At 38.3% G+C, this 14,854-nt stretch overlaps 1 protein-coding gene across 1 annotated transcript in view; it reads left to right on the forward strand.

The window, feature by feature from the left end:
* Nucleotides 1-11,686, forward strand: part of adamts17 (ADAM metallopeptidase with thrombospondin type 1 motif, 17) — a gene marked incomplete at its 5' end in the record, with an annotated part of 95,663 nt that extends 83,977 nt beyond the window's left edge. The window contains 2 exons of the mRNA XM_068712954.1: nucleotides 4,499-4,676; nucleotides 11,098-11,686. Of these exons, the coding sequence (XP_068569055.1) occupies nucleotides 4,499-4,676; nucleotides 11,098-11,249 (330 nt within the window). The remainder of the gene's footprint in view (nucleotides 1-4,498; nucleotides 4,677-11,097) is intronic.
* Nucleotides 11,687-14,854: the final 3,168 nt, after the last annotated feature.

The raw sequence follows: 14,854 nt of genomic DNA on the forward strand, positions 1-14,854 counted from the left end.
TATTGCCTTATTAGAATCATGGCTTACTGAGGACTCTAGAGAAATCTTTAAAATAGCAAAATACAATTCAGTTTACTATGTAACAGAAAATAGATCTGGAGGTGGAGTTTCTCTGTTTATTCATGGTGACTATGAATTAAAAATTAGGGATGATCTCACTTTGAAGTGTTTTTTTAGAGCTCTCTGGTGTCTCTGGTGGAAATGTTATTGTTGGTGCTATTTATTGCCCACCTGATTCAAAGTTTTTAATGAAAGTCTGTAGTTCTCTTGAGATGATAAACAATGAGGACAAACTTTGTTACATTTTAGGAGATTTCAATATAAACCTTTTAAAAAAAAGACTACATACTCCTACTGGGGATTTTCTCAATGTTCTTTACTCTAGTTACTTTTGTCCTCTTATTGAAAACAAGGAACCAAATCTGGAGTCTTGTATTCAGACTTGTCAGATAATTTGCCCATTTTTAGGACTCTGTAATCAAGATAAATATAGCTAAACATAATAAGAAAATAATGCACAAAAGAATTATGAGCAAGTCAAATATTTCAAAATTTAAAGATATCCTTGCCAGTATTTTATGGGATTATCTATATGTGGAAAATAATGCTGATTTGGCATATCACAAGTTTATGAAAGTTATTAACTTAAGTTTCAAGTTTTCCAATTTGTAGTTCCACCAAGAAAAACATTTTACAATACATTTACTGAAGCTGCTGAGGAAAAAAAAATTAACTGTACAGAAAATGTTTCAAATCCCACTCCTCTTACACGTGGTGCTTATAAATCATATAGAAATAAATACACTCATACCATTAGATCTGCAAAAAAAAAATATTTCAGTGAAAAATGTAAAATGGAGGACTTTCAGTCGGCACCAAGGTGTTTCTGGAAAACCATCCGGAACCTCAGGAGGGGGAAAAGGGGACACATCCAAGCTGTATACAGTAAGGATGGGACTCTGTTGACTTCAACTGAGGGGCTAATCGGGCAGTGGAAGGAGCACTTTGAGGAACTCCTGAATCCGACTAATACACCCTCTACTGTAGAGGCAGAGCTGGAGGCTGATGGGGAAGCATCATCAATTTCCCTGGTGGAAGTCACTGAGGTAGTCAAACAACTCCACAGTGGCAAAGCCCCAGGGATTGATGAGATCCATCCAGAAATGCTGAAGGCACTGGGTGTGGAGGGGCTGTCTTGGATGACACGTCTCTTCAACATTGTGTGGAGGTCTGGGATGGATGCCTAGGGAGTGGCAGACCGGGTTGGTACTTCCCCTGTTCAAAAAGGGGGACCAGAGGGTGTGTGCCAATTATCGCGGTATCACACTACTCAGCCTCCTTGATAAAGTCTACTCCAAGGTGTTGGAAAGGAGGGTTCGGCTGATAGTTGAACCTTGGATTGAAGAGGAACAATGCGGATTCCGTCCTGGCCGTGGAACAATGGACCAGCTCTTCACTCTTGCAAGAATCCTGGTGGGGGCTTGGGAATACGCCCATCCGGTCTACATGTGTTTTGTGGACCTGGAGAAGGCGTATGACCGGGTCCCCCGGGAGATACTGTGGGAGGTGCTGCGGGAGTATGGGGTGAGGGGGCCACTTCTGGGGGCCATCCAATCCCTGTACGCCCAAAGCGAGAGCTGTGTCCGGGTTCTCGGCAGTAAGTCGGACTCGTTTTCGGTGAGGGTTGGCCTCCGCCAGGGCTGCACTTTTGTCACCAATCCTGTTTGTGGTATTCATGGACAGGATATTGAGGCGTAGTCGTGGGGAGGAGTGTTTACAGTTCGGTGGGCTGAGGATTGCATCGCTGCTGTTTGCAGATGATGTGGTCCTGATGTCTTCATCGGGCTGTGACCTCCAGCACTCACTGGATCGGTTCGCAGCCAAGTGTGAAGCGGTTGGGATAAGGATCAGCACCTCTGAATCTGTCCTGGGAGGACCCCGAGGGAGGCCCAGGACCAGGTGGAGGAACTATATCTCCAAACTGGCCTGAGAGCGCCTTGGGATCCCCCAGTCAGAGCTGGCTGATGTGGCCCGGGAAAGGGAAGTTTGGGGTCCCCTGCTGGAGCTGTTGCCCCCGCGACCCCGATCCCGGGATAAGCGGTTGAAGTTGAAGATGAGATGAGTGAAAAATTTATGAAGTGTTCAAAAGATATAAAAACTATGTGGAAAGTAATAAATCAGGTGCTGCAAAGAGAAAAGACTACCCCAGAGCTTCCTTCAGTCTTTTTGGATGGTGACAATTCTCTTAACAAGCTACTTGATGTAGCTCAAAAATGTTATGAATTCTTTCTAAATATTGGTCATGAATGAGCTAACAATATTCCTGCTTGTCATGGGAATCCACTGGATTTTATTTCAACAAATCCCTGTTATCTCAAATTTTTTGCGCCCTAATATTCAAGAAATAAGTGAGATAATTGATGATCTTAAAACATCTTCGGCTAGCAATGAAAACGTTTCTGCATTCCTTGTGAAACCGTCAATATTGCAGCCTTTTGCTCACATCTTCACCTTGTCTTTGAAAACAGGTGTTGTGCCAGAGGATTTTAAAATTGCCAAAGTCATTCCTTTGTTTAAAGCAGAAAATCCACGTTGTTTTAACAACTACATACCCATATCTATTTTCCCTTGTTTTTCAAAAATACTAGAAAATATTGTCCACAAAAGGATTATGTTTCATGTAGAGTCTAATTCAATTCTTTACAAACACCAGTATGATTTCTGTAAATTTACATTTACAGCAATGTTTTTATTAATGTGCGCTGTCCCTTATCAAATAAACCAATAAATAAAAATCATTTGACTTATATGGCTTTACTTTACCTTATTGATAAAGGTATTATTATTTAAAGGTAAAACTCTGCACTTGATAATAAAGGATTGCAGTATTTTTATAGACCTTTCCAAAGTCTTTGATACAGTAAACCATAATATTTTATTGGAAAAGCTGCATAAATATGGGTTCAATGACATTGCATACAAATGGTTAAAAAAATTGTGTCTCCAACAGAAGACAGCTTGTTTGTGTTAACAGTTGTTATTCCAACAAAGTCAGACTAACATGTGGGGTTGCAAAGGGGGCCATTCTTGGACCATTATTATTCCTTATTTATATTAATGATTTTTCTAATGTGTCAAAAAAACTTTTTCCGATAATGTTTGCAGATGACACAACCCTAGTTTTCACTCAAATTTCAATTCCCTGATTATGGAAGTTAATGCTGGTTTAATTACCTATGCTACATGGTTCAGATTAAATATACTATCTTTGAATATAAAAAAATCTTTTCATTTCATTTTATTTAGTTTTTTTTATTCATAAAATCATACTCTAAGGATTTATCTAAAATTAAAATAGAATCTGTTGAGATTCCTCAAGTGTCTTCTACAAAATTCCTGGGAATTGTTGTTGAGAGTTTAAATTGGACTAAATATATTGACTGTTAGTAAAAAAAATAAACAAATCTATTGGAATAATAAGGAGGGTTAGACATCTTGTCTCCTTATTCTTTATTACAGTATAATGTATCCCTATTTTTCATATTGTAATGTAGTTTGGGCAAGTACTTTTCCTACTACTCTGCAAAAAATGTTGGTCCTCCAGAAACATTTTGTTAGAATTGCAACCCAATCAGAGTCAGACATCTTATCTGCTCCTCTATTTCAGAAACTGCAGATTCTTATGACATCAATATTTCTCAAATTTGTGTTTTTATTTATAAGATAATTTCAGGTGAAGGGAATATTCCTGATCATTTCAAGACCTACTTTAAAGTCAATTCACAGGTTCACTCTTACTTAACTCGTCAATCTTCAGATATTCATCCTCCTAAATTACCTACTAGCAGAGGTCAATTTTCAATAAGAGTTAGGGGAACCAAATTATGGAATGACTTTTCCCACGTAACAAAAAAATGTTCCTCTATAAAAAAAATTCAAAAGGTGTTTAAAAGACAATTTAATTGCCGTTTTGTCATTGCTTTTTTATGTATTATTGTTCATGTTTTCCTTATTTTAGCTGTTATATTATATTTACAATTAATTAAGCATTACTATTGCTTAGGAGTTCATGCAGCTATATTTACCGATATCCCCTGAACAAACAAGCCCAGGCTTACTCTTACACGCGCACACATGCACGTACATAGTCGACACAAATTCATTTTCTTTTGTTGTTTGTAATTTATTGATCTTGTTATCATATTTCATATCTTGTAAAAACATTGTCAACAATATTGTACTTAGTCATATCTTATGCATATTCATTTTATGTTCTCTGTAATATTGTAAAATTGTAATATTATATAGGTGGAGGCTTCAAATAAGCCCAGTTGGCTTTTTGCCTCTTCCTGCACTGTGATATTATGTATCTCTGGTATGTTTGTTTATTTTTATTTTATTGTTTAAATTGTGCAAAATAAACTAAATTAAAATGGACAACTTCTAAAGAGTCACAGTATGAGCAAGGATAATTGACACTTTTAATTGACTGTTTCAGTGCTCGTCATCCTGTGGGAAGGGCCTGCAGTCGCGAGTGGTCCAGTGTATGCACAAACTGACTGGTCGGCATGGTAATGACTGCTCAGTGACGCTTAGACCACCCACCTACCGACCCTGTCACCATGGTACCTGCAATGACAAAATCAATGTGAACACCATCACCTCCCCCAGGCTAGGTGAGACATTTGTCACAACTCTGTTCTACAGTGAGGTTGAAAGGTTAAGGTTGCCTTATTTATCTGCAAGAGTACAGTTTATACCTGAATACCTACTTCACTTGAGACAAGTGAAGTAATGAGCAGTTTGTCATATTAACCAAGCTATGAAATTATCATTTTGCTATTGCTGTCATGGGTTTTTAATGGTGTGCCTTGAATGCTAACAAAACTGTTGTTTCACAATGGTTAACATTTTATCTTTACTATATTTAATAATTAATAGGCCTCATGCAAGAACAACTTGCAAGAACTGATTTTAAATATTTCTCTAAATAGTCTAGGGCAGCGGTTCCCAAACTTTTTAGGCCATGCACCGCTTTCTACATCCCGACCGGGTTCACGCACCCCCAATCCCCCACACCTTTAAAAAAAAAAAAAAAAGCAACAGAGCCTATTAATAGCCGCATAAAAATCGGACCAATGAGAGAACAGTTTGCTCGAGCGTGGCATTTGTTTACAAGATTTAGTCCGCTGTTAAATTTCAGTTACACAAGGCGTCACTTTTAAAGAGCAATGAGGAAGGCGAGGACACACGCACAGGCTCAGAGGCAGATTGCATCACATTTAATTTACAATTAACCATACATAGCGGTTACATTAATCTGAATCAAATTACAATAAAGTTACACATCACGACTGATCATCAGAGGTAGGGGACTGAACTGGATACAGGAATACAATTATGTAAGACAGCAAGAGGCATTACCATTCCACAGTTGCCACCAGGCAACACCATGCAAAGTACAGTATACATATTTACTGTGTAATTTTAAATTACTTAAACACAGTAAGCCACGCCTGCATCTTTGCACAAAGCTCGATGTTTGGCGCAATTGAAGACAGTTTAAGCCTCAGATCTTTCTCAACAGCATCCAGTCTTTGCCGATATTTGGTATTCACTGCTGTCAGAGCAGAGAAACCAGCCTCACACAGATACGTTGTGGCGAAGGGCATCAAAACCCTCAAGGCTTGCTTTGCCAGGACTGGGTATATTGGCATTGCCTTAGTCCAAAAATCTACAAGTGGCTTTCGTTTGAACTGCAACTGCAGTGCTCCATCAGATGACAGCTCAATCAGCTGCTCCTGCTCCTGAAATGACAGCTGTGGGACAGGGAGGGACGCTTCAAATGGGTTGTGAATCCACATCTGAGATGTGTCCATAGGTGGGAAGTATTTCTGTAGCTGCTTGGCAAATTGTTTGAGGTGTTCAATTATGAGACTTTTCACATGTTCACCCATGATCACGTCGTTTGCCTCCAGGAACGCGTGAAGCGTAAGGAGACACAGGAGCGTATTCCCACTCGCACAGCTTGTCCAGAACCATAGCTTCTTGATCATACCTTCTATCTTGTCTTGTGTGTTGAACAAAGTATCACTGACTCCCTGCAGACTTAAATTCAGTTCATTCAGAACAGAAAAGATGTCGGCCAGATAGGTGAGCTTCTGTAGAAAGTCCTCGTCATGCAGATTGGAGGCCAAATGAAACGGGTTGTCCTCAAAAAACTGCTGAAGTTCGTGCCGCAGTTCAAAAAGCCTTGTCAACACCTTCCCCGTCATCGCGTTTGCCCCGTCAGTGCAGATTCCCACGCAGCATGTCCAGTCGATCCCATTGGTCCTCATGAAGATGTCAATTAAATTGAAGATTTCTTGTCCTGTTGTTCGGGTAGCAAGGGGCCGACAAAACAAAAAATCTTCCTGCACTGTGCCTTCGAAAAGGTAACAGACGTACACCAGGAGATTGGCCACATCTGTAGACTCGTCTACTTGCAGAGAGTAAAACTCACTCTTCTTCACGCGACCGACTAATGTAGCCAGGATGTCTCCGGACAAAGCATCGATGCGGCGAGACACAGTGTTGGACACCGGGATCATGTTCAACTTTTTTGCTTCTCTCTCTCCAATCATACATTCCACCATCTCTTTGGCAGCTGGTAAGCACACGTCTTCGGCGATTGTGTGAGGTAGCCCCTTTCTTGCTATTCTGTAACTGACCAGATGTGAAGCCCGTAGTGCGTTTTTTGTAGACCCAACACATGAATGAGACTGCAGTTGTTTTTGGCTTTTTTGTAACTCCTCCAATTTTGATATAAAAATGTAAGGGGCTTTTGACTTGCACTGGCATGCTTGGTGTTCAGGTGGCGATGTAAATAAGAGGGCTTCAGACAGCTGTTAGCCAGAACCTCACTGCACACTATGCGCTGTGGCTTTGGGCAATCTGCATTGCCAATTCAAGTGAAGCCCAGAGCCAGATCATTTTCATCATATTTCCTCTTTTTTTTCCCAGTCTGATGCTCACCCTCGTTTCCTCTTTTTTCACCTTGCCTATCCCTTCCTCCTTTTCGGTCTCCTCCGTCTCATCTTTCTCTGACTCCTGCTCAATTTCTTCTCCCGGTCTCTCCCCAACGCACCTCTCCGTTTCTCTCGCCTCTGATTCCTCACTCTCTCTCTCTGTCCCTCTCCTGACAGTTTCCCCGATTTCAGCCAGTTTAGCATATTTGCGTGAATGTTAGCTGACGTTAGCTGCACAAGCTAGGCTAGCTGGTGTGTAAGTAAAAGACAGTCTACAATTTATTAAATTGTAAGTTTTTAATTTTAAATTTAAATCTTACAAAATAGTTTTTATAATTCATGTTTTCATTTTGTGGGGAAAAAAAACTTACATTTTTTTAAATTATGTTTAATATTAATTATTACACCATTAGACCACCATTACATTTTTCCTCTCGCACACCCCCTAGAGGCAGCTTGTGCACCCTGGGGGTGCGGGGGTTCTGGATTTTACAGAAAATTCCCAAAGTGTGGTGACACTTTGGGAATCCCTGGTCTAGGGGAAAACGGTTGTGCATTTTATGAGGAAAAAGCATCAACTTGACCTGTGAGGACCATGAGAGATCAAATTGAACATGGGTATAATGTTCAAATGTGTTTAATTTTGGAACCAAACGGTGTTTAAAACCATTCAAGGTCAACAAAGTTGCGTATGCACATTCAACACTTTTGTCAGAACCCAAGGATATGCATTAAGGTATAAGTCAAATTACTTAAAAAAAAAACGTTTGGATATTCTTTTGCTAATATATTCATTATAGTTTGGACACTGAATTGGACCTATGCAATATGGTAACATTGTTTCCAGTTTGACACTATAGGGATAACAATTAAAAAAAGGAAAAACAGAATAGACCCATGGTGCTAGTCTATTTTAATACTATAATAATAATAATAATAATAATAATAATAATAATAATAATAATAATAATGATGATGATAATGGAAATGATCATTTCCGTAAATGGGTACAATACATATCGTAGTCACCCAAGAGGTGTTGGTGTTGCCATTTATGAAAAGACTTAAGTTTTGTGTAAACATTTAGTTTTTCTAAATTGATTTGTAGTGAATACATCAGCATTATTATGAAAGAGACATTAGAGCAAGAATGACAAAAACATAATGTAATGATAAATAAATCAATATAAAGTACAATAAGGAAAAGGAAATGAGCAAAATTGAGATGGAATAAAAGTAACCAAATACAAAAATAGTCAATAAGTCAATGTAAATGCAAAAAACAACAACAAAACGAAGCATTAGTGAATCCACAGTAACAAACAACAACAACAGAAAAGGCAAACAAAATAGGCTTGCTACAGACACAGACAAAAAAAAAATAAACATGTAAATATGCGTATGTTTACATGTACCGAGGCCTATAGAGGGAGTTTGTAAGAAGAAGTTAGGTGAAGTCAAGACTAGAGGTTAGATTTAATTAAGCCCCTGACAGAATGAATCATTAAAATGAAATCAACTTTTTATTGTCACATGGGTGACTGAATTTCAGCTGTGTGTACACACACAGCTGAAATTCAGCCTCTGCATCATACCCATCCTAGTATTCGGAGCAGTGGGCAGCTGTGTGGGAAGCCAGTGTCTTGCTCAAGGGCACCTCTCCAGCTACCAGTCCTTTGGGTATCGTCGACCCAAGTCCCCGCAGATACTGCTGCCCCGATAGCGATAGCTTAATCAATCAATCAATCAATCAAGATTTTTTTATATAGCACCTTTCAAACAAATCAAATGCAATTCAAAATGCTTTACAAATTATTGACCATACGAAAACAAGACGAAAAGACCAGTATCATTTGTAATGGCATACCCCAGGTTTCTGTCTTCGGTCCGCTGTTACTTTCATTCATTCATTCATTCATTCATTCATCCATCTTCGTCCGCTTATCCGTGATCGGGTCGCGGGGGCAACAGCTCCAGCAGGGGACCCCAAACTTCCCTTTCCCGGGCCACATCAGCCAGCTCTGACTGGGGGATCCCAAGGCGCTCCCAGGCCAGTTTGGAGATATAGTCCCTCCACCTGGTCCTGGGCCTCCCTCGGGGTCTCCTCCCAGCTGGTCGTGCCTGGAACACCTCCCCTAGGGAGGCGCCCAGGTGGCATCCTCACCAGATGCCCGAACCACCTCAACTGGCTCCGTTACTTTCTATTTATATTAATAATTAAGGTGAAAACTTTGATCGTGCCAACCTTCATTTTTATACGGATGATACATAGGTATATTTAGCTTGAGGCTGTTTTTGATATTATATATGAGATTCAGCTTTTTCAACTAAACATGGCTTCAATTGCTGATAAAACTAAAGTAATGCAGTTTGCAAATGCTCAGAAGAAGGCTTGATGACTGCCTTTACTTAAACCTTAGATTGATAATCTCCTTCAAAAGCTGAGGTTGAATTTCAACATTAAAATTGGACTCTTCTCTGCTATGTTTTTACTGGTTCTTGATTATGATGATCTGTTGTATATGAATGATTCTGCACATTGTCTGCACAGGTTAGATACTTAATCTCAAAGTGTACTGGGATTTCTTACACATTGTACGCTTTACTCCTGCTTGGCCATCTCTGACCTTTTTGTAGGATTAGTCATTGGTAGTCTACTTCATTTATAAAGCCACTCTGGGTAAACTCCCAACCCACAGTTGCTCTTTGATTGCAACGAAATCTGTCTGTAGTTATTGTCTGAGATCACAGGATTTGGTCTTGTGGTCTGTTCCAAGTCACAGACTGAACTAGGAAGGAAAACATTTATATGTTCTCTCCTCACTTGGAATACCCTTCAAAAACAAGGTTTTGAAGAGATTTGTTCACTCTGCCTGATTTTTAAGTTAAATAAGAAAGTTGGTACTTGTCACTGTGCATAGGTATTTTAATACTTCAACACATGAATGTATTTCTTCTATGTTTTCTATTGCTTGTTGCTGTTGTATAACTTGTTATGCTGTGGACGGGGCTTACCTGATTAAATAGGGTTTAAATTATAAAATAATACAAAATAAAAGAAAATATTTAATGACACAGCATCCAACAAAATGCTCCATTCATGCCATATATATGACCCAAGTATCATAAAATATAGAGCTTTTGAATGTTTTAACTTTTAAATTTGAGTTGTATTTTATATATGAGTTTAGTTCCAAAATGAAGCATGTTTGAACATTAGACCTGAGGGACTGGCGGTCATCTTAGATTTGACCTCTCATGGTCCTCAGACGTCAAATCTGACTTCCCTCCACATCAATGAATAAACATCTGGTTTATGCTAGAAATTTGAGGCTTTTCTCATAAAATACACAATTTTCATAAAATTAAAACGTGTCCACTGTCCTATAAGGCATGAACAAAACAAATTTCAGTTTGACTTGTTATTGGTGTTATTATTATTGTTGTTATAATGCCTTAATATGAATGAGTTTGGATGAATCGGCTCAAATTGATATGTAAGATTAATCAAAATACCATTTCATGGAAATGCAAAGGTATTCACTGTCAGTGGAAAAACAATAACAACTATTAACATGACATAACTTATAGTAACGTAATATATTTTAATGCCATGTGCAAGTAGCTACACTGACATCTATCTTTTAAATTAGCCTTACAGCATCTATCTATAGCCCTAACAATGTTTCTTTCAGGGTCATCCAAGACTCATCTAGAAAAAGTTAGTAATATAAGGTTACTTTTATCAGTAAACAAATAGTAAAATTAAGACAAAAGACCTAAATTACATACTAACTATATAACCATACAAATCACATGCCACATGTTAAATTGACTCAACACCATTTTCCCCCATACTTGGTTTATTCTACATACTACTACTCGGTACTCTTGCAGATATAAGATGGAAGTCTGGCTTAAACAAACATGTTTAGTGCTTTGTAAGGTGTTACTGTGTTCTCACCCACTCTGTCACACAGTGGTAAGCTGCTAGTATTGGTATTTTGCAGTATTTTGTCGTTTAGTTTGGAGGATTTTGAAATTGTGATGCAGCACATTGACTCGCTGACTTCTCACCATTCCTCCCCAGCTGCTCTGACCTACAAATGCATGGGGGACCAGTGGACGGTGTACTGTCGTGTGATCCGAGAGAAGAACCTCTGTCAGGACATGAGGTGGTACCAGCGGTGCTGTGAAACCTGTAGGGACTTTTATGCCAAGAAAATGCTGAACAAAAGCTAATGACCAAATGCACCCACTTTTCCTCCACATAACATTTCTTTTTGTAAATGTTTTAATATTGTTAGAAATTAAGTAAAAACAATTATTAGAAAACAATTTCTTTAATGGAACTTTTTGTATTTCAAAAAGGAAAATGGCAAGTACTGGCAAATGCACATTTAAAATGGAACTTTATGCTTCTTGATTTGATGAAGGAAAAAAACGGTGCCTTTAAAATGCCAATCCAGACGATTTATTGCACATAATGATTGAACGAGTGTTTGACTTTGAGGTAGACTGTGGCAGGTCTAGCAGATAACATTGGAATATGAGTTAGCCAGAGCTTTCTCCTCTTTCTTAATGATGCTCTGCACTGTATATTTTACTCTATTGTACTGTATTATAGCTAATTGTTGGAATTTGAAATGACTAGTAAATAGCTTCCTGTATAAATATTATTACAGTTTCTTTCAATCGCTTTCTTTCGGTTTTTTAAATAATCTTAACATTATCTAAACTGTAACTGCAATTGTCAAAACTGTTTCATGAGACATCACAACCCTATTGCATGCCTTCAAAAGGTAGGTAAACAAATCAGTACCGTACAATACTGTAGTACACAGAAAAAGGATATGCATATAAAATGTATTTGTGCCCATGTCATAGATATTAATGGAATATAAATGACAATTCAAATTTTGATAATGGAATGGATACTTCTGCATGTGACGGCTCAAATAATGAAAGAATGTTTAGAAGAGTTTGACAATTTTTCTGCGAATCAAAGCATTAGTTTTAATCAGCAATCCAAGTGCAAGTGGTAATTGTGCAAATTGAAGACTTGAATGCACACGTGCCAAATCACATGCTATTTTCTTAAATTAATCTGAAATTCAAATATGTTGTGAACAACAAATTGTTTAGCGATTTTGACTTATGTTTTTTTTTTTATTATTATTCACATTCAAAAATTGAGCCTAATTGAATAAGAAAAAACTAGTTACATATACTGGAATGTGTAATTATTTATCAGAAGCCATGGTAAAATACTGTAGGATTACAGTAAATAGACAAAACATATGATGGGAGACCCACTGATCCACAGGTCAGTTTGAGGGCAGCGGATAGCTCATGTTGCAAGCATAGGTGTATGGTTGTTTTGTTTTCTTTCATATGCAGTCAAATTGATAGATTTGATTTTTCTGCCAACAATATTACTGTTAACATAAGATTTAAATTCACCATTTAGATCAACTAACGCCTAAGTGCAAAATATTGTTTTGCAGTTCTTGTTATTAGTCATTATGTTTGTCAGTATGCAGTACAATATGAGGAGTGAGAACTAACATCTATTATTGGCTGTTTCAGTGCTCGTCATGGACATGGTATAGCTTGCTTAAGTCTTTCAATTGCTGTGCCGAACATGTCAGCACTCAAGCCTCAAGGGAGTGCTTGGTAGCGGGACCAACCATGGTTGTTAGACTTCCGACTTCATATAAAGCATAGGCCATTTGCCTTTAGACATAAACTCTTAATTTATAGCCAGTGCACATAAATTAAGATTAAGTTCATGTCAAAGTTACATAAAAAAATCTAATCTTAACATTTTCACTCTGTGCTTTTTACACAGTGAGATTATTTTGTTAATGTTACATTTCACCATCATATCTTTAGGTATGTGATGTAACTCCAGATTTTGTGAGAAATTTTTACAAGAAACCCTCAAGAGCGGTTTATTCCTGCATGCATGCAATCTGGGTTTTTTTGCGCCCTTGTGCGCTGCGCAGGCTTCTCTCGCATTGGCAATTGCGACATATAACAAGATACCGGCATTCTTAATTTACCAGGGTTGGAAAAAGCCGCCTCCGTGAAGGGCCTACAGCTGCTTGCTAGTCTGGCATGGACAGTGCCGGGGCAGATTTTGCAACTAAGATGAAGGTTTTAGGGGAAGATTTAAGCAGTCTGGTAGCTTGGTTAGACCTCTTCATCTTCCTTACTTCTTAACTTGCATCTCGACTGCTTGAGGCTGAAGAAAAAATGGGAGCTGACTTGAAATTGACCTGTGCAGGGCACAACAGCTTCTGATCATATTGGGCTCCTAGGTTGTTTTTTGTTATATGCCTTCATTTGGGATTTGAGTGGGTACGTTTGCTCAAAAGAGTTGTCTCATATAGCGAAAGCTTTACATTACCGCTTTTAGTAATAATTTTTGAGGAAGGCCACGTGAAATACATTCTCTGACTCTCTCTCTCTCTCTCTCTCTCTCTCTCTCTCTCTCTCTCTCTCTCTCTCTCTCTCTCTCTCTCTCTCTCTCTCTCTCTCTCTCTCTCTCTCGTGTGTGTGTGTATATCTAACTTGAGTTGCGGCACTAATCAGAATAAACATATTTGATTGGCTGAGTAGCATCACATGATACGATTTACAATGCATGTAATTGGTCGGTGTGTTTCCTGGACCGCTGAATGAGTGCTGTAAAGGCTAGACAAGCTGTGCCGGTTAAAATAGAAGCACTCGGTCAAAATGTAATAATGCTCAATTATACTGTATATCCGGTTATAGGTCCAAGTCCGGATAAAACGCCGGCTGGGTCCGGAACCGGACTGCGGTCCGCCTATTAGTGACCCCTGCTATAACGATATAGAACTGACAAAGATCCCATTTACACTTGTCCTTTTAAGTATTTCATATCTGCATAAAACCCAAATACTATTTCATCCAAGTTTGTTTACACTTTGCTACTTGGATTCACCTCTTTTGGCCAAATGACCAATCTGATTAAAATCCCTCTTTGTTTTCCCGGCTACATGCAAATCAAAGTCCAGATGGTGGAGGTAATGCACCTGAAACTGTTAGCTAACTGACAGGAACACCATAAGAAGAAAAACTTCTGCACTTACAAGAATAACAGTTAAGAGTGGCAATCCTGAAGAGTTCAGTCCTGGTTGATTCAGAATTTCTAAGGAATTGTGGAAAGGAATTGTGCTTTGAGTTTAACAGTCTGGAGTATTTGGTTGCGTCCAAAATTACCTACAAACATTCCATTTTTCACAATTGTGTCCATAGTTTCTTTTTTGTGTGTATACAAAAAAGAAAGATTGTCTACAGTAAAGAAAATACTGTATTTTTTAAGGAATGTTGCCGCAGACATCAAGATTGTAATACTACAAAATATATAAATAATGTAATACTTTTATCAGTGGGCTCAGTCACCATTGTCTCCTTCGGCGATATATAGTGACATAAAAGACATTTATTTTAATAACAATCATCAAGATTGCCACTTTAATAGTGGTTTAGTTTCTAAACCACGATTTAGAAACTAACACAAACACATGGATGAATGGTATTCATGACCTAAAAGCAGCCTTCATATACTCCATTCTCTCCCCCATACAGATCACTGCTCACTGGTTGTTTTTGCTACTCATGATCTACATTTTTCCCCACAGTACACCTGCAGTTTAGCAGTTTTGGCACATACAACATGGGATATAGGCAGTCGCATTCACTTGAAAGTTGGTGAGATTATAAATGAAAAAATATGGTTTATTATTGAATTAAGTCGAATTCGCAATTGATATGCATTGTGTACAGATAGATTTTCTTATACACATTTCCTGGAGAGC

The sequence above is a fragment of the Cebidichthys violaceus genome, unplaced genomic scaffold (genome assembly GCF_023349555.1).
Source record: "Cebidichthys violaceus isolate CVI_PGR_0920_01 unplaced genomic scaffold, fCebVio1.0.p SCAF_186, whole genome shotgun sequence".
NCBI lineage: Eukaryota > Metazoa > Chordata > Actinopteri > Perciformes > Stichaeidae > Cebidichthys > Cebidichthys violaceus.